General features: G+C 57.7%; 1 protein-coding gene across 1 annotated transcript; it reads left to right on the forward strand.

Moving 5' to 3' along the window:
• Nucleotides 1–578: 578 nt before the first annotated feature.
• Nucleotides 579–18132, forward strand: METRNL (meteorin like, glial cell differentiation regulator). The gene is made up of 4 exons (XM_049859189.1): nucleotides 579–961; nucleotides 7455–7840; nucleotides 15427–15486; nucleotides 16900–18132. The coding sequence occupies exons 1-4, from the start codon at nucleotides 801–803 to the stop codon at nucleotides 17217–17219; spliced, it is 927 nt and encodes a 308-aa protein (XP_049715146.1). The 5' UTR covers nucleotides 579–800; the 3' UTR covers nucleotides 17220–18132.
• Nucleotides 18133–19127: the final 995 nt, after the last annotated feature.

Consider the following 19127-nt stretch of genomic DNA (forward strand, 5'->3'; position numbering starts at 1 on the left):
ATTTTCGACCATGCCTGGGCCTCCGCACCGCCCGCCGTGGGTACCGTCCTTGAAGGGGTGCGAATCACTGCGAGGAGCACGAGTCCTGCTGAGGGTCCGTGGCCAGGAATACCCGTCCCCAGCTCAGGTCGCAACACTGGATCACAGCACTTGCCACGCGAGGCTTTAAGGCGGGTGAACCCGCTGAGAGGCGCTCGGCTCGGGTCTGCACCCCTTTGGGGTCTCGGATTTCCGCCCGCCCCTCGCTGTGCACAGGCCGGGGACCGCCTGCTGTCCTGCCCCCTCCCGCCCTGGGCGCTCGGCTTTTCGACTCTTTCACTTTCTCCCCTCCCCTGGCGTCCCCCTTTTCTCGGAAGCCTCGTAGCGAGCCCACCCCCAGGCCACAAGCCCTCGACGCTCCGTGCCGCGGGCCTGGCGGACCCGGCTGCTGACTCAGGGGCAGCGAGGCCGGGGTTCCGGCGCGCAGGGGCGGGTTCAGACAAGGGGCGGGTCCAGTGCTGGGGCGGGACCTGGGGCTGGTCCGGACCTGGAGGCGGGCCGGCCGGCCGGGCTCCGCCCCCCAGCTGAGCCGGGACTGCGGACTGCGGACTCACCAACTTCAGAGGCTCCGCGCGCAGCTCCAGTGGCTGGGGCGGCTCCTGCTCGGGCCGAGATGGGCGGGCGGCCGCGGGGGGTGCGCGGAGGGCGCGCGACGTGACCGGACTGGGACTCGCGAGCCCGTCCCCGGCCACGCCGGGTCGGGGTTTGCTTTTGGGGGTGCGGACAGAGACCGGCCGGGGTGGGGCAGCCCGAGCCGGAGCATGCGGGGAGCTGCGCGGGCGGCCCGGGGGCGCGCGGGGCAGCTGTGGCCGCGGCCCCCCGCCCCCGCCCCGGCCCAGCCGCCGCTGCTGCTGCTGCTGGTTGTGCTGCTGGGCGGCGCGGGTGCACAGTACTCGAGCGACCTGTGCAGCTGGAAGGGAAGGTGAGTTCGCGCTGCGCGACCGGGGTCTCAGGCCGCCCCCGCCCAGGCGGGCCAAGAGTGCGGGGGGCGACCCGGCCGGCGCGGGCGGGGGGCTCGGCGGGCGGGCCACTCTGTGGGCCGAGTCCCTCCTCCGCCCCCCGCTCCCGGTTCTAGAACAAAAGAGCCCGCGGCGGCCCGGTCCCCTGGCCCGGAGGACGCCCGGGGGAGGCGCGCTTGCTGCGCCGCAGGGTCTCACCCGGCCAGCAGTTCAGCCGCCCCTGAGCCCGGCAGAGTCTGTCCTTTTTGAGGTCCTGAACGCCGCAGGCAGCCGACTTCACGACCTCGCATTGCCGGAGGAGCGAGGAGGGGCGGGGGTCGTCCTCCGGCCGCTCTCGGCTCCTGCCCGCGGCGGAGAGTCGCGAGTCCATCGGCCGCGGGGGCGGCTGCCTTGGGCCGGGAGGAGCTGGGCCTGTCTCCCGGCCCCGGGGGAAGGGGCGGCCCGGTCGCGGAGGGAGAGGTGGCTCCGGGGGGACCGAGCGGGCCCCGCGCAGATCGCGGCGCTGTCCACTGCCCAGGCGGCACCTGTGCGTAGAGGCCGAGCTCCGGCCCTGCCGAGCCCCCAGTACCCCGTCGGCTGAAGGTCAGGCCGCCCTTGCCGGCCCGCGGGCTGTGCTCCATGACCACCCCCCCACCCGCCCCACGTTCCTTGCGGTGGCGGCCGAAGATTTTCTTCTTATTGAAGTGTGACACGCAGTGGGGCTTTAAGAGCGCGCCGCCAGCCGAGGGTTTCCTTAGTTCCGCGCGCTGCCCCAGGCCAGAGACCACAGCTCGCAAAGCCAGTTCTGTGTCTGGAGTTGGCAATTCCGGAGTTTGCTAAGTGTGCTGTGGACCCAGTGGTGGGGCTGTCCTTGTGTGTGGGTGTTGGTTCCCCACAGAGCATGGTCCCCCCACCCAAACCCCAGCTCCCTGAGGTCTGACTGGAAGGCGGTTTCTAGCTGGCAAAGGCTGACCATGCAGGGGCTGGGGTGTGTGTCACGAGTTTGAGTGAAGCCGGTTTTCCAGCCAGGTTGGGGGTTTCTGTCACCAGTGCCTGGCTAGGGGCCGGGCTTTGCATCAGCAGAGGGTTGCTGGCCACCTCTTACAGGCACAACCCGGTTCACTGTGGAAACGTGCTCTCTTACCCCAGATTCCATCCCTGCTCCCCCTTCTGCCCCCCTGGAATGAGGCTCTGGCCGAGGGGATGTGGTCTTCAGCATTTCCCCTGGACTCCTGGGGTCAAGGCCAGGGGGGGTTTCAGGGGAGTTCTCTGCCTCCCTCCCTGCAGCAGGGAGAGACAAGCCTGAGGTTGGGGCTGGAGTAAGTGGACAGACTGGAGCTTGTGGGGGAGGGCTGGCCCAGGGAATGTTGGCGCCAGCATGAGCTGGCCCTGAGCCTCTGACGCCAACCCACTCTTCTGGGGCTGCCCTCTCCCCCCAGCTAGTCATTAAACACCCTGCTCACAGCCTCCACCCCAGCCCAGGCCTTGGGCACCCTGCAGGTTAGAAACAGAAACCCAGTCCTGGCCCAAGCCTGGGCTTTCTGATGAGGAGCTGCCATCCTCTGCAGGATCTCAGAGGCCTGTGTTCATGGAAGGGTTGCCCTGCTTTTCCAGGGAGCCTGGAGGTAGTTGTGAGTGAGGGGTGGTGGGTAGGCCGCCCTCCCCACCTTCGGGGCTGGTTCCTCCAGCAGGTGCTTGCAGTGGAAGGAGGAATGCCCTCCACCTTCCCATCCTGCATCCCCTTTTACCTAGAGACAGGTGGGTACCTGTGAGTCCTCCTCCCACCATCATTGCCAAGACCCTGACTAGACCCCTTAGGAGGCTCTGGTCAAGTGAGGGGTGGCTGCGGGGTCCATTGGAGCTGCAAGAGGGGTCTGGAGAGGAGCAGGACTAGGCCGAATTCCTCAGGCATGAAGCCTGTGATTGCCACCCCCATTTATCAATAAAAAAATAGGTGGCACAAATCAGCTGACAGACTCACTGTCAGAACCCAGGGTGGGTGGCTGGCCTGTATGTAGTTCTGTAGCTTTTATGACTTTATGAACTGCTCTGAAGACAGTGCAGGGTGGATCCCGATCCCCTGATAGGAAGGGAGCTGCTATTTATGACACTGTCCACTCACGCCTGACAGCCCAACCTGTGTTTCTAGGTGTTCCCAAGCAATTAAGTAGGCGGTTCTGAAATCCTCTGGTGTCCTGATCCGTATTAGTCAGTGGCCATAAAGGTGGACTATGAACTTTCCACGCCGTCATCGGGTGACTTGGCAGGTACAGGTGTACCTGGGCCACCTCACCTGCAAGGTGTGGAAAGGAAGGGCAGTAAGCACAACCTTTTGGTCTCACCTTGATCTCAAGCTCTTACTGACTTGAGTGAATGAAACTGTGCTTTTCATCCGGTGACTCTGGGCTTGAGCCAAGGTGCTGTGTAAGTGAGGTGGCGCCTCTTGGCTCCCCTCTGACCCCTCCAGAGTGAGACCTCCATTTGCTTCCATGAGGCCACATGTTGACTTGGAACTTCTCCCCTTTTCCATCAAGGTGTACCATGGTGTGTCCACCTGGGTAGTGACCTGTGGCAACTTTTCTTGAAAAATACATTTGTTCAGTTGAATGAATCCAAGATTTACTCTTTCCTCCATTATTCTCGCGTGGAGTAGAGCTGTAGCCTTATCTGCACCCTCTGCCTTTGTCACTTCACCTGGAAGCGACTGTTTTAGCATTAATACCCATTTCAGCAGCTCAGGTAGTTTGCCTAGTTCTCCTGCATTTTGTGTGGAAATCATAAAATACCGCTGTCAATTGACCACTAAGCTGTGTTGCATTTTTGCAACCATAGCAATTTTGCATAAATGGAAGTTTTTTCAGATTTACTGTGGTGCTGGATACTCAGAGGTAAGAGGTTTGGAATGCTCGATGTTCTGGTAAGCTCTGACCTCATTCAGGTACCTACAGGAGGAGGTTTGTCCAGGTGGAGTTCACATCATACACCATGTGGAGGGCCTGGTTGGATTCTTGTTGATCGTGTTGTTTGAAGAAAATGCAAGAGAAGAGACAGAGTCAGGCCACTTGTCAACAGCAGGCCCTAGGAATGGACACAGACTCTCCTCTACGGGCTTTTGAAAAACGCTAACTAGCTAAAGGGTTAAGTGTCCAGGTACCTTATTTTTTGTGTGTCACCTTCATTTTGTTCCCAGCCCTCCTTTGGTCAAGTGACTTCTAATGAAATTGAGCCAGGTGTGCTGCACGAGGTGCAGGTGATTATGTATGCAGGCCAGGGATGGCACCCCTCAGACTCAGGCAACCTGTCCCCCTTGGCAGCCTGTCCCCATTAGATCTGGGTGGAGGACGGGCCTCCAGTTTCCCCACTCTGTGCCCAGGATGAAAGGGAGGTACCGAGGGATGTCTAGAACCTTGGGTGCAGGCTCTTCACTCCCTTGGCCCCTGGGACCCCCTGGTTTACGTCTGAGAGTTGAGGATTGGTGTCTGGGCACAGGGCAGGTGTCCAACTGCCCCTTGATGCTGGAAACAGAAGAGGAGGGACACTATGAAAGTTTGTGGGCCCACAAGTGGAAAAATGAAACAGGATCCATGCCTCACACCATACACAAAATCAAATTTGAAACGGATTAAGGACCTAAATGTGCAAACTAAAACCATAAAATTCTTAGAAGAATAAGCAGGGGCAATGCTGTCAGGCTTAGCTGTCAACAATTAATTATGTAATATAATAAGAAAAGCACAAACAGCAAAAACAAAGTAAATAAATTGGACCTTATAAAAATTAAAAACTTTGGTTCATTAAAAGACTTTACCAAAAAAGTAAGAAGATAGGCTATCGACTGGGAGAATATCTTCAGGAACAATATATATGACAAGACTCTACTAATGAAAATATATATAAAACTCTGACAACTTAATAACAAAAAAACAAATAGCCCAATCATAAAAATGGTCAAAGGACTTGAATAGACATTTCACCAAAGATGGTATTTAAATGGCCACCAAACACGTGAAAAGATGCTCAGTGCCATTAACCATCAGAGATGCAAATCAAAATGACAACGAGTTACCATTTTATTCCCCCTAGGCTGGCTGAGATGAAGCAAACAAAGAAACCCAGAAAATAACAAATGTTGGCAAGGATGTGGGGAAATTGGAACCCTCATCCATTGCTGGTGGAAATGTAAAATGGCATAGCCATTGTGGAAAACAGTGTGGCAGTTCCTCAAAAAACTAGAAATAGAACTACCATATGACCCAGCAATTCCACTCCTAGGCATATGCTCAAAAGATTTGAAAGCAGAGACTCAGAGAGAGACTTGTACACCAGTATTCATTGCAGCACTATTCACAATAGCCAAAAGGTGGACTCTAGACCTTCTGGAGAGGAAGAGTGAATGAACCCCTGCAACTATTGCCCTGAGATAATCTTGAAACCTTAAACCAAAATATCCCCTGAAGTCGTCTTAAAACCGAATAGTAGTTTAGCTTAACTAGTTAAAAAGGTCTGCCTTGAGCAATATGTTCTTTTAAGAACTGTCTATATGGCATCAGAAGAGCCCTGGTGGCTAACTAAAAGGTCAGCAGTTCAAATCCACCAGCCCCTCCTTGGAAACCCTCTGGGGCAGTTCTACTCTGTCCTATAGGGTTGCCATGAGTTGGAATCGACTCAGTAGCAACAGGTTTGATTTTTGGTTTTATATGGAATCAAACTGACAGCAGCAATTTGAAAGATTAGATGGAAACCCTAGGAGGCGGTGAGTTTATGTTAATGAGGGAGGAGCAACTCAGAAAAGGAGGGTGAGAATGGTTGCACAAGTTGAGGAATTGTAATTAACGCCACTAAATTGTACATGTAGAAACTTGAACTGGTGTATGTCCTCAACAACAACAAAATAAATAAAATTTAGAAAGAATAAGTTGGTTGTGGCTGCATAAGAGCAGAGCTGATTATAGTTATCCATGGCAGCCACTCACCATTTCGTCTAATTTTCATGCCGCACAACAATCATGTGCCTCCCCATACGTTGTCGGAAGAGCTTGTGTGAGTGTCGTTTGACGGTAATTAGTAAATCTGTCCTGCATATGCAGCCCTGGTAACCGTCTGAAGTGGGGCTGGCTGATTATGACCCAGGACTTAGGGGCGGTGGGGTGGTGGGGTTGGGGGGGGAGGGAGGGGTGGGGCAGGGAGCAGGGCCGGAAAGGAATTCACCTCCTTGACACCTCCCTCTGATGTGGTTCACAGATGACTGTGCAGCCCCAGCCTGCAGACGGCCAGGCCAGCCGTCCTGAAAAGCGAGGTTTGTGAGGCCAGAGCATGAGTCAGCCACAGTAAATGTGAACCATGTGCTGTGTGCTCTCTCCTCTTTGGAGGGGGTTTCTGGTAGCTTGCTAGGCAGGGACCCTGAGTATGGCATTGTTTTTTCCACTTGAAAATCCGAGGAATGCGGGTAAACCTGTCTGAGATCTGATCAGAACCAAATTTCGTGTAATAAAAAACTAAGTCTAAGTCACAGGTTCAGTTCCAAGGCAGCTCGGGTGGTCATGATTTAACTCTTAGGAGCAGGTGTAACTTCAACACTCTTGATAGTTTCAATTTCTCAAAAACACAACTGTCTTTACTGAGGACTTGTCTTACCAAGAGCGTGACACACTTAATTTTTTCCTATGTGGCATTTATTAGGAGTAAAATCAACTTGCTGCTTTAAATACTCTCGTTGGGAAGGTGGGGTGCTGTCTCCCTTCCTCAGGTCTTTATCGTTCTGTTTTCCACACGCTCACGCAGGTGTGAGTTTATTGAATGTATCACCTGCTTTTGTAATGCATCTTGTTTTGATGGTATTTGAGTTTGTTTCAAAAATATTCTTGAGTGCAGGGTCCTCAGATTTGGAAATGAATGAAAAGCAGTCAAGTCATCCCATTAAGTAAAATGTAGACAATTGTGCCTAAAGGTGGGCATTAAAAGATAGAGCTCAACACAGTAACTCCCACCCCCAAAACTGCTGACATTCCTGATTGGTATAAGAGTCACACTCTGGAGCAGGTTGCGGCTTATGGTTAGTGCATGGGTTCCCACCGACATCTGGGGGCTTTGTGGGGTTGTGCCAGCTTTTCCTCTATTGTGTGTCTGATGGCCTCCCTCCTTGGCTCTTACCTCCACCACACCATCTCCTCTGGCTGCCATGATTCAGGGGAGTCCAAAGGGTCCCAAAGACACAGGTACCAGATGCCTGAGGATAGAGGGAGCCCCCAGTACTTTTCAGAGCAACGGCTCTCTCACATCAGTGGGGGTGGCCGTGCAGAGGCAACTGTATGGACACCCCTTCCCCCACACCCTCCTCCATGCAGGCTCCACGCCTGTAAGTCTGGGCTAGCCTTGGCCTGCGGGTGGTGGGGGGCATGGGGGACCCTGCCAGGGTGGGAGGGCAGGGGCTGCAGGGTGATGGGCCCGGCTGACAGCTCTACTCTCCCCTCCCCACAGTGGGCTGACGCACGAGGCACACAGGAAGGAAGTGGAGCAGGTGTACCTGCGCTGCTCCGCAGGCACCGTGGAGTGGATGTACCCAACTGGGGCGCTCATCGTCAACCTCCGGCCCAACATCTTTGTACCCACCAAGCACCTGACTGTGTGCATCAAGCCGGCCCCAGGCTCCTCGGGGGCCAACGTATACCTGGAGAAGACGGGTGTGCTGCGGCTGCTGGTGCGAGACGGTGAGCATGGCCCCCGCCGGGTGCGCTGCTTTGGCCTGGACCAGGGCAGCCTCTTCGTGGAGGCCTCGCCCCAGCAGGACATCAGCCGCAGGACCACGGGCTTCCAGTATGAGCTGGTGCACCGGCGCTCGGGTTCTGACCTGCTTTCGCTCTCCTGTGAGTAGAGCTGGGGGCACACCGTGGCGTGGGGGCATGCCGGGGTGTTGGGGGCACGCTGATATGTGGGGAACAGGCAGGGGTGTTGGGGGTCACGCTGGCACATGGGGACATGCCGGGCTGCACTCAGCCTCCTGGTGGTTCTGCGGTGGTACCCCCTGTTGTGTTGTGACAAGTGTCCCCCTCCCCATCTCAGTGGAGCCCCTAGAAAGTGCCTACCATGCTGGTTTGGACCTGGCGGGTTCGCCCAGGAGCTCTGGGAGCCCCCGGAGGGTGAGGTGGGGCCATGGCAGCCCTAGTCCAGGCCACTTGTGGATGCGTTAATGCTCGTTGAAAGTGGGTGCTGCTGTCCTTCAGACCCCCAAGTGCTTCTCCTGATGTGGGAGTCAAGTGCTTTGGGCGTCTGAGGGACTGTTGGACAAGCTTCGCTGGAGAGCGAGCCTGGCCATATCCCCGGGTCGTACAGACCGGTGAGGTCCAGGTCAGGGGCCAGTCTGTCTTGGAGGCATTTGTGGCTTCACTGCAAGGTCCTCGGGGTGGGACTGACAGGGTGGTGTCGTGGGGAGAGGCACCCACAGCCAGGAGACATGGTCTTATGGTTGGAGAAAGGTCACCCTGAAGTACATTTGGAGCCCACTGTCCACCGAAACTTGCCCCACAGCCCCACAGATGGAGGGGGTCAGTGTGGCCGCTTGGTGGATGCCGGAGGGTGTTGGGGAAGAGGGAGTCTGTGTGGGTCCAGGTGGGAGGCCTGGGAGGAGCAAGAGCGTCCACTCTGCAGGTGGGTCCAGGTGATCTCAGACCCTGCCTGATGTGGCGCCCATGGGTCTGAGGAAAGAATCCTTCCTGCCCACCTGTCACTGTGCTGGGGCGGGGGGCGGGTCCCGCCTCCTGTGGAGCTTTGGGGTGGCCGCACGGTACACCTATATCCTGGCAGAGTTTGGGGCCTGCCCCCTGCCTTGCCCCCTGCCCTGAAGAGCCCACAGCCAGGAGGCTCACAGCTCTTCCCCTCCCACCAGGTCAGGGCTCTGCGAGTCTGGAATTTGTGCCCTGGCAATGTGGATGGGACCTGTGCCTGGGTGTCTGTGGGGACCCCGCCCCATTCAGCCTGCAGTCTGCCAGAGATGGCTCTGTTCTTTGTTTCCTCTCAAGACCCCTCAGCCCATCTTCTCAGCCCCAGAGGTGGCCGCGGTGCTGAGATTCATGTGTGGCGGCCTGCACGCTCTGGTCACCAGGTGCTGCCTTAGCCATGTTGGACCAGCACTTGTCCCTCATTGCCCTGGGTCACCATGGGGTCCTGGGGCTTGTATGAAAATGCAGGTCTGGGTGGGGTGAGTCTAAGTCCCTCTTTCCCCTCATTCCTCGAGGTCAGGGATTCTAGGTCATGTCTTCCTATGGGCATCCTGTGAGTCAGTCTTCTTCTACTCTTGGTCCAGCCTGGCCTGTCTCCCAGCCGTGGTCTTTGCAGCTCCTAACTGTCTGGGCCACTGCCACCCCTCTGGGCCTGGACACACAGAGCCCCCAATTCTGGTGTCTCCAGGGACCCTGGGCAGGGTCCAGAGACATGTTTGGTTGTCTGGACTCCGGGGGAGAGTGCTCCTGGCATCTGGTTGGCGGCTGGGATGGTGTTCAGCGCCCAACAGTGCATGGGACCCCCCACCAAAAAGTGATCCAGCCCTGGTGTCTGTGGTGCTGAGGTGGAGAGACCTGGCTGGGCCTGTGCCATTCCAGGATGGAATAATCCGTGCTTCGGTCAAAGAGAGAGACAGCTGGGGAGAAGTAGGGTTACTAGGATTTGGGACACTCAGCTTCCCTCCTTAATGGGACTCGTATTTTACTGCCGTGAGTTTCTGGCTTAGATCAATTTTCAGAATCTTGAGTCTCCCTCAAATGAAGAGTCGGTTAGAAAGCTTTCACTTGGAACTGCCAAGTGAAATTACTGGTTCAGGAACTGGAGCATTGAAAGCGGCTACAGAGTGTGTGGTTGGTTAGATGCTAAATAAAACTTTAACAGAGCAGCCTTCATCTGGGTCACCAGCAATTATGAGGGTGGGGGAAGGGACAGGAGCTGGGCCGGGCCCTGGGGGAGACCTGGAGTCAGAGCAGAGCTTGGTGTCAAACTCACCAGAAAAGCAAAATAACAAAACCTGGAAAACTCTAGTCCTGAAATCCAGCCTTCCCAAATTCAGTCCAGACCCACTGGCTTGAGGTGGAAGATGTTGGGCAGGTGGTGGGAGCTTGTTGACCCTCCTCGTGTTAAATTTTGGTTGACCTCGAAGACACCTGTGGCCTGAGTGTCGCTGCACTTGTGTTGTGTGATTTTGATAGGATTCCATATTATGAGATCACACTGCAGTGTGACAGGACATTCACTGCTGCGACCGCTTGCTGGACATCTGTGCACAGACCACAGTTCCTGGTGGAAAAATGGCTGTGGCCCCCACCCCTGAGGGTCTGCCCTAAACCTCAGGCGACCAGAGCCCAGGGCCTGAGCCCTCTGCTCAGGGGCGGATTATCCAATAACCAGGGTAAGTGTGGTGCTTGCCTTGCACACCAGATCATCTGGAGTGAAACTGTTCACTACAGATTAGTAAGTAAACCTGTGCTTACCTTGCTCGCTGGATCATCCACCCGTCAGGGATTGTAAATTCTGTAGAAAGGTGCAGTGGGGTTGGGAGAGAGACAGATGCCAGCCGTGCATAGAAGAAGAATCTTTGATGTGGTGAAAAAATGTGGAATTTTTCACTCCAGATGATCTATTGGATAATCTACCCCTGTCGCCGCCCCTTGGTGTCGGCTCTCAGTCCTGGGCAGGTATGGATCCAGGACAGGCCTGAGGTTGGTGGCTGGCTGGCTTGGGCAGCTCCATGCTGCCTCATGATCTACAACGTGCCCCTGGCCCTGCAGTGACCACTCTGCTTGCACTGTCCAGTGGCCAGCATTGTCTGGGGTGGTACAGACTGGAGTGGCCATCAGAAGCTGGCCCAGAAGGCCGCAGGCTCTGTGCTGGGCTGGGGGATGGAGTTGAGCCGGTGGCCCTAGGGGCCTGTGTGTCCCTTTCTGGCATTTGCTTTCAACAGGGATGGGTCCCTAAGCCTTTAATGCCAAAGGAATGGGTGCGTAATTGTGGAACGTCAGCCTGGCCATCTGGCAGCCAGCATCTCCACCAGTGCTGCACAGGCGTGGGGTCTGTGTTCTCCCGGCCAGCACCGCTGCTGCCCGAGAGCTGGTCACCTCCGTCTGGGCCCTGACCCGTCAGCAGGGTGGGTCTTTCCTGGTCTGGGATCTGAACAATCCTCCACTTCCCTGGTGAACCAAGAGGCTTCAGTGAGGGCTGACCTGGAAGAGACAGGGATGTGACTGAAGTGGGATGGGGCGCTGCTGATCTGGATCCTTCCATTGGGGGGTGTTTCTAGCATGTGGGCAGTGTCCTCTTATAGACAGAAAGACAGGTGGATAAGACCCCCCCACCCCCGTCCTTCAGCTTCCTCCTTGTGGCCTTGAGTAACATAGGCCACACCCTCTACTTACACTTTAAAAACCTGGCAGGACCCAAAGGCAGTTGAGCCAGCAATTAACTGGTGGAGAAAGCTCGTATTGCCCAGGGCGCTGGGGAGGGCTGGGGAGGTCACGGGGTGCATGGTGGAAGCCGCCAGGGCTGAGGGATATGGGACAACCTGGAAGGGAGGCTAGTCTGAGAGACAGACAGACCCCGTGCTCTTAGCCTGTGCTGGGATCTGCTGTGTTCTTTCAGGGGCACTGTAGCAGATGGCTCGGCTGCCATGGCTCTGTGTTTGGGCGTCTGACTGGGGTCCAGAGGTGCAGGTCGGGAGAGCAGAGCGGGGAAGCCTGGGTGAAAGGGTGTGGTGCTCGCCTCCTCTCTGGGAGCATGGGGGTGGGGAAGGCACTGAGTTAGGGGAGCTGCTCTGGGCGACCTGGGCCTGCATGTGGCATTCGATCGAGGCTCGTGTGGCCATGGTGCGTAACTGTGTAGTAGCTGGAGCACCTCCACTGGGCCTCACCCGCCGCTCACACCCACCTGCTCCCTACCCTGTCCACTTCTCCCTCCTCAGCTGCTGTTAAAATGTGGGCCACCACCTGTCACCAGCCACATCTGAGTCCTGGCCCTGGCCACCTTCATTTTGGAGTGTGTCCATGCTCCCCGCCCCCCAGCCCCTCAGGTCCTGGCCACTGCTGCCGGACCAGCCTTTCTCTGTCTGTAGTCCTCCCGCAGCTGTGGTGCCTCTTGGGACCAAGTGTGTCCGAGGTTCAGTCTGGTAGGGTCCCCTTGTCCCATGACCCTGTCCCACTGCAGCCCTGGCCCACCCTGGCACTGCAGAACCCCCTGGTCTCTTGGGGCCTGGTCTCTCTTCTTCGCTCAGTTCATTTCACGCACATTCCAGAGTAATCTTCCTAAGATACCCACACATCCCCTCCCCAGGAGCCTCCGTCCTCCCCCTCAACCACCCCCGTTTCCCCTCTCCCCCAATCCCATCCTCCTCCTGTGAGGAAATGAAACGCAACGTGTCACTGCCCAGAGCATTCCGCAGCGTCACGAGGCTCCGATCGGTGATTGTTTCCAGATGGCACCTCGGAGCCCACAGATTGGGTTCCCGTCAAGATCCCTTCTGTGTAACGCTGACAATTAGCGGCAGGAAGTCTCCACGTGGTCTCTGTGGCTCTGCTGATGGGTGTGCAGCCAAGGCCCCCGGCAGAATGCCTCAGGCTGATGATCCAGTGCTCACTTTAGAGGTGTCCCCTCACCTGCACTGTCGGGCGGGCACAAAGCAGGGCAGAGACCTGAGTGGGCACCTCACCGTCATGTCATGGAGATATAGAGCCCGAGACATGGAGAGGCCCCCAGGCTGTGTCTGATGACCACAGCGTGTGGCCAGGCCATGCCTGGGACAGACGGCTACATAGCTGTGTCTGCACCTTTGTGCTGGAGCGTCCCACCCGACCTGCCTCAGCAGAGACAATGAGATGCTTCAGCGAAGCTGGCATATGGCCGCCTCCCTCTCTCCCTGCTTGGCCAGACCCTGGGGCTTCGGGGCTCCTTCCTGGAGCCAGGCTGTGGTTGCTGTGGGTTTGGACGCTGGCCTGCCTTCTCACTGCTCAAGGGACTGTTGCTGGACCTCTGACCATGGAGGGCAGAGCCCACCACTGGAGCCTCGTGTGCCCTGGGCTGCCCAGGCGAGGGCTTGGATGGGCCCCAGCCGGCCACTCTCTAAAGAGGCAAAAGGGGCCACAGGGTTGGGGTAATTCACTCGGGAAGAAAGAGCCACAGGTGGGCCACTGCCCCCAGCCCTCCCGGGACTCTGCCAGGAGACCAGGAGCCAATACATGGTCAACAGCTGTGGCATCAGGGTTGGCAGCGCCCAGGGGGTTGCAGCATGAGCTCGTGGGAGTGACATTCTTGTGTCTATCCGCCGCAGGAAAGGGGAAGGGCCTCCCAGGGCCTCGCTTGGGGTGGGAAGGGGCCTGGGGTCCAGGTTTGCCAAAGGGCTTTGCAGGGGTCTGGCTGCAGCCCAGTGCAGTGAGGGCTCTAGGGCCCGGTCTGGAAGGTTCCAGGGTTTAGAGCTTGGGGTGGCGGGAGGTGCCCAACCTTAGCCCCATGAGCTGGCTTGGATTTAAAAGAAGTCAAACAGGTTGTTCTTGCTCTGCAGCTTTTCCTGTTGGTGATAACCTGTTAGATGAGCCAGCAGCCTGGGGGCGGTGCAGGTGCGCCTGTCCTCTGAGGTAACCAGGAAAACCACTGAGTCCCTCTGATCCAAGCCCTGAGTCCTTGTTCTGTCGTCTCCAGAGCACAGCCCAGTCCACCCCTGGGGAGATGCCGGCCCCATCTCTGGTCTTGGCTCTTGTGCCAGGGGCTCACTGGCCACCCTCATCCCTGGGCCCTGAGGCTCCTCTGAGCCTCTCCTTGTCCAGAAAGGCTCAGCGCCCCCCCGCCCCAGGGACATGCTCTCCCACCTCTGCAGCTTAGTCGAAGGGTGGGGGCAGCTCAGCACGAGTCAGGGCATGGCAGCTGGTAGGTGGGCAGAAACAGCTCATGTCATCCAGGGCCCAGAGCATCTGTAGGCCAGCCGTCCTGGGGCCTTCAATGGGGAGAGGGGTGAGGGAGCCTTGTCTCCCCGAGATTTCAGACTTCTAAGTTTCTATCGGGTATTCATGCCAAACCTAGAAACTCATAACAGGTGAGGGGCGGAGGCTTTGAAACGTGGAATACGAGTGCCAAATAATAACACCACATTTCCCAGGCCCTCCCCAACGTTTAGGAACACGTGTCTGTGGGAAGGCCAGCCAAGGCCCAGGGCGAGAAGGGGTGGGGTGGGGCCCCCGGGGAGAAGTCTTGTGCAAAGCTTGGCTCAGCTGGCATGAGAGGCCCAGTAAGCATGGAGAGACGCTGCACTTTCTGGGTTCCCCTGATTTTGGGGGTTTCAGAGACAGTTCCACGAACAGGGCTTGGTTCGAAGAAGTGTTTGGAGGTGCCTGCCTCACCCGGGTGGGGTGGGACCTGTGGTGAGAACAGGTGGGGGTGGGGCCTGTTGTGGGGGCAAGTGGGGTGGGGCCAAGTGGGGTGGGGCCAAGTGGGGTGGGGCCTGTGGTGAGGACAGGTGGGGGTGGGGCTTGTGGTGAGGACAGATGGGGTGGGGCTTGTGAGGACAGGTTGGGGTGGGGCCTGTGGTAGGGGGCGAGCTCCCTGTAGACTCCAGTGAGCGCAGACTCAAGTAAGTGGCAGTGGGTGAGTGCACCCCTCCCTAGCTGATGTCGGACCCCGGTGGGTATCTAACCTGTTGGCCGTGGTGCAGTTGCCTTCTCAGGTTGGGCAGCCTGCAGGGGAGGAGGCTTTGCTGTGGAAGGAGCAGACAGCTATGGGGGGTGGGGGGGGGCGGCGGGACAGTCTGACGTTCTGTGAGTGGGGAGGGGTCAGGTGTTCGGCAGTCCGCTAGTGGGAGGGCAGTGGGGCGTTCTGTGAATGCACTTGGATGAGACCTGAGTGAGGCTGCCGCTTTTGGGTGGCTGGTTTGAAGGGACTCGATTTGGGGTGTAGCTAGAGGGTAGTTGCTTCGAGGGACGCGGTTTTTGCCACTCTGACTGGGACCTAAGGTGGGCGAGTGGTGGCTGATCTGCACAGCCACGCTGCGAGGTCAGCAGTGGATGCCTGCTCCCAGGTCCCAGGCATCATGACTCTGTCTGCAGTCCTTCTGTTGGGAGGCTGCGTCTGTCGTTCCTGCTTGCTCTGACCCTCCTGCATGTGCTCTTTGAACTCCCTTTGAAGTGTTATTAGAGACGCAGGGCAGAGAGGCAGGGAGGTGTGGGGCCGAGAACGTCAGCACGTCACCACCTTCAGGGTGCTGAAGTGCTCTGAATTTGTAAGCTGAGTCTAACCATAACACGCACCATAAAACAGCAGGTGGGTCACCCAGGCCAGCGTCTGACGGGCCAGGCCGGGAGAGGGACTGTGACCCACAGATGCTGTAACCGTGCCAGCAGGGTTGTTCTGGCCCTTGCTGGGCCACGAGCCATCCCTGTACGACTTCTTGCTCTTTGTCCAGCTGCCCCCTGATGCTGTCTCTCCCCCACAGCCCCGTGCAGCCCCTGCAGCGACACCGAGGTCCTCTTGGCCGTCTGCACGAGTGACTTTGGTGAGTGAAGGCCTTCGTGCTTCTTTGTCTTTGCTGGTGTTTCCTGCCATGTGGACCTCCCCTCCGGCCCAGGCCACCTCTCCAGGGCCCAGTACAATCTCTCTGCACTGTGGGAAGGAGACAGGCCTTGTTGAAGCATCAAACCTGTTAGCCGCTGCCTTACCCACTACCCCGTGCAATGGTGGGAGGGTGCTTTTCTTCCTGTGCACTAAAGTTGGTCTGCCGCCCCAGGGAGAAGGAATCTGTGCACATATGTGCATGCACACATACACACGTACACGCACACATACACCACAAACATACAATGCACACGTGTACACAGTGCCAACATGCAGACACACACAGACATGAACACACACACATACACACCCCCCGCAAAGAGTGCTGGGAATTAAATAATTAAAGTGATTATCAAGCACAGTCCCATTTTGCAAATGAGATTATCACCCTCAGGGGACTCTTGGCTGGAGGGTTTTGTAAGAACTTTTCTCTTGGGAAATGCTCTGTAGACAACTCTGTCAGTGGCCCAAGTGTCCTGGCTAACCTCAACTCTGTGGCCGAGTCCCTGGCATTGTGGCCGTCTCTGCAGCTGGAGTCTTGAGGCCCTGGTGGGGCTGGGGACCAAGGTCAGAGGGATGCAGCCCCCCCACCCTATGTGTGACATTTCCACAGGTGCTCCAAGGTCAGGTTTCAGAATCCCCTGTCGCTCACACTATGCGGCCCCCACAGCATCCAGTGCTGTCGCCTGCCTGGCACTGCCCACACCGCCCAGTGGCTGCTATGACCACGCCCCAGCTCCAAGGATGGGTGTGTACAGGAGGTGGATCCCCCTCACTCACTGCCTGCTGCTCTCCGGGGTCCTGGGCTGCTGAATGGCCCTAAAGTAGCCCACACACCCCCATGCAGCCCCCCACTCCCCACGTGGCCACTGCTCCATAACGTCCCTCTCCTGCCTCCTGGCATGGTCCTCCCCTGGCACAGCCTTCCTCCAGCACAGCCCGCCTCCTGGCATGGCCCACCCCTTAATACAGTCTACTCCGCCTCCCCTGTCATCCCTCTGATCACCCCACGGATGTACGGAACTGCCTTGAGTGTTCACTGTGGCTGGTTCCCTTGCTGTGCCGTGAAAGGCTTGAAAGCTGGAAGGCACACGACTTGTTTGTGTGCTTTGCTTTCCTACCCATGTGGCTGCCCTGATGGAAGATGTCCATGTTTCTGTCCCTGTGCCTGGTGGGACAGGCCTGTACACCTGAGTGCCATGTCAGTGGCACTTCGAAGCAGGCACTTTGGAGCACAGAGCTCAGGTTTGGTGTCATGCTCCAGCACCCATCAGTGCCAGGCAGGTATGCTGAGTGCCAGCCCTTGGACAGTGGCTGGGGCCCTGTTGACTGACCCTGTGTCCCTTGTCCACAGTCGTCCGCGGCTCCATCCAGGACGTCACCAATGAGCCGGAGCAGCAGGAGTCGGCCATCCACCTGAATGTGAGCAGCCTCTACCGGCAGAAGAGCAAGGTCTTTCAGCCTGATCCTGAGGGTGGTGGCCGCTGGCGGGGCCACATCAAGACACTGCTCAAGTGTGGTGTGCGGCCTGGGCTTGGGGACTTCCTCTTCACTGGCCAGATGCACTTTGGGGAGGCTTGGCTTGGCTGTGCCCCACGCTTCACGGACTTTCAGAGGATGTACCGGGATGCCAAGCAGAAGGGGCTGAACCCGTGTGAGATTGGCACAGAGTGACTGCCACCCTGCTGCCCTGGCCAACAGCGCACCACCACTGGCCATGGAGGGTGCTCAAGTCCCGGGGCAGCTGCTCACTGAGGACACCTTTGGGGACGCTTAGCTGGGACACCTTCAGGGATGCCTTTAGGGACTCCCAGCGGGGACCCCTGTCAGGAACGCCTGTGGGGACGCCCAGCAGGAATGCCTGCAAGGACACTCAGTGTGAACACCCAGTGGGGATGCCTGTGGGAACTCCCAGTGGGGATACCCACCAGGGACATCTACGGGGACACCCAGTGTGGATGTCTGTGAGGACACCCAGTGGGGATCCCTGTGGGAACTCCCAGCGGGGACACCTACCAGGGACACCCAGTGGGGGCACCCAGTGTGGATGCCTCTGGGGACACCTAGTGGGGATGCCTGCAGGGTCTCCCAGTGGGGACACCCAGTGTGGATGCCTGCAGGGAAATCCCAGGGGGGCAGAGGCCAGGCCCCAGCACCCGCACTGTGGAGGTACTCGCTGTGTCCGACTTCATGCTCTCCGGCTGAGGATGCCTTGACCGACTGGAAGTACTGTAAATGCCAACTAAGTTATTATATTTTTCAGGACGTGCACATAGGAAGTACACTCCATGTCTTAAAACTGCCTGCTGTACCATTGCAGACTGCATTAAAACCTCGGGGTGCAGTATCCGGCCTGGCATGCTCAGGGGATGTGCCCTAGGTGGCCGGCCGCAGCAGACCACCCATATGAGGCCTGTGAAAAGCCCAGGGTTCCACTCGAGGTTGTTTCTGTGACAGAAACGTACAGAGCCAAATACGTATTTTTTCTTGTCGGTTTTGTGTTTTAAAGAATGTTCTTTGCTGGCTGTGGTCACTTGGGCTGGCGGTCACGTCCATTCCAGAGAAATAAAGACCCTGACCTGACCAAGCTTGTGCACGTGTCTCCCATCCAGACAGTGCTCTGCAGACATTTGAGGTCCTGATGGGGATCAGTGTAGTTGTGGGGAGGCCCATGGAGCCCATACCCCATCCTGGCCTCAGAACCTCCCCTCAGCCCCAAGGGGGCAGGCTAACTTTGCCCACACCCCCGAGTCAGCCCAGCCTCAGCCTGGCCTCAGCTGATGTACCACCCCACCACCTGGTGGACCACCTGTGTCCCCCGCGTGCGTCATGTCTGTGTTTGGCTGCTCCTCTCCCCTGTCCATTAACTTAGGTCCCACCTTTGGCCCCAGCTTCCCCTGGTTCCCCCAGCCCACAGCAGAGCTCTGGACACCAGGGCCTGATCTGGGCCTAGACTCAGTGTCCCCACATCCTCAGGGGACCCTGGGGGTGTTGGGTCCTCATCTATGAAATAGATGCCCCCTCCCACTCCATGTGGCTGCTGAAGACCGAAGGGGACCCAGGCCTGGCGCTGTCAATGAGCACTGGGTGGGGATCAGGTGTGCAGGGCCCTAACATGTCATAGCAAGAAGCAGGTGCTCATGGGCAGAAAGCTGAAGCCCCAGGTGTGGGCACAAGTGGACATGGCCACAGGTGAGGCAGGTACAGGTAGACAGTTCCTGTGTGCCTCATGACTGTGAGGGCGTGTGCTCAGGAGGAAGTCCATGGGAGCAGCAGACGGCCAGGCCTGTGCGGATAAAGGAACCCGGATTTGGGTTCACACGTTGGGTTTTGGGAACCAGATGCCTCGCTGAGTCTGATGCGTGGGGAGGAGACTGCAAATAAGAATACTGAGTTTCCTTGGGGTCAGTGTCCTCCTTGGTCAGTGACGGCAACGTCAGAGGCTCTGCAGAAGGTTAGTCTGAGAACCTTTGACCCCCGCCGGCTCCTGCTGGGGAGAAAAGGGTCCGGTGAGGCCTGAGCAGCTGGGTGGGGGGCATGCCAAGTTGAGCCAAGCAGGGCCTGCCAGGCGGGATGGGGAGG

Source organism: Elephas maximus, chromosome 19 (assembly GCF_024166365.1).
Source record: "Elephas maximus indicus isolate mEleMax1 chromosome 19, mEleMax1 primary haplotype, whole genome shotgun sequence".
In the NCBI taxonomy this organism is placed as follows: domain Eukaryota; kingdom Metazoa; phylum Chordata; class Mammalia; order Proboscidea; family Elephantidae; genus Elephas; species Elephas maximus.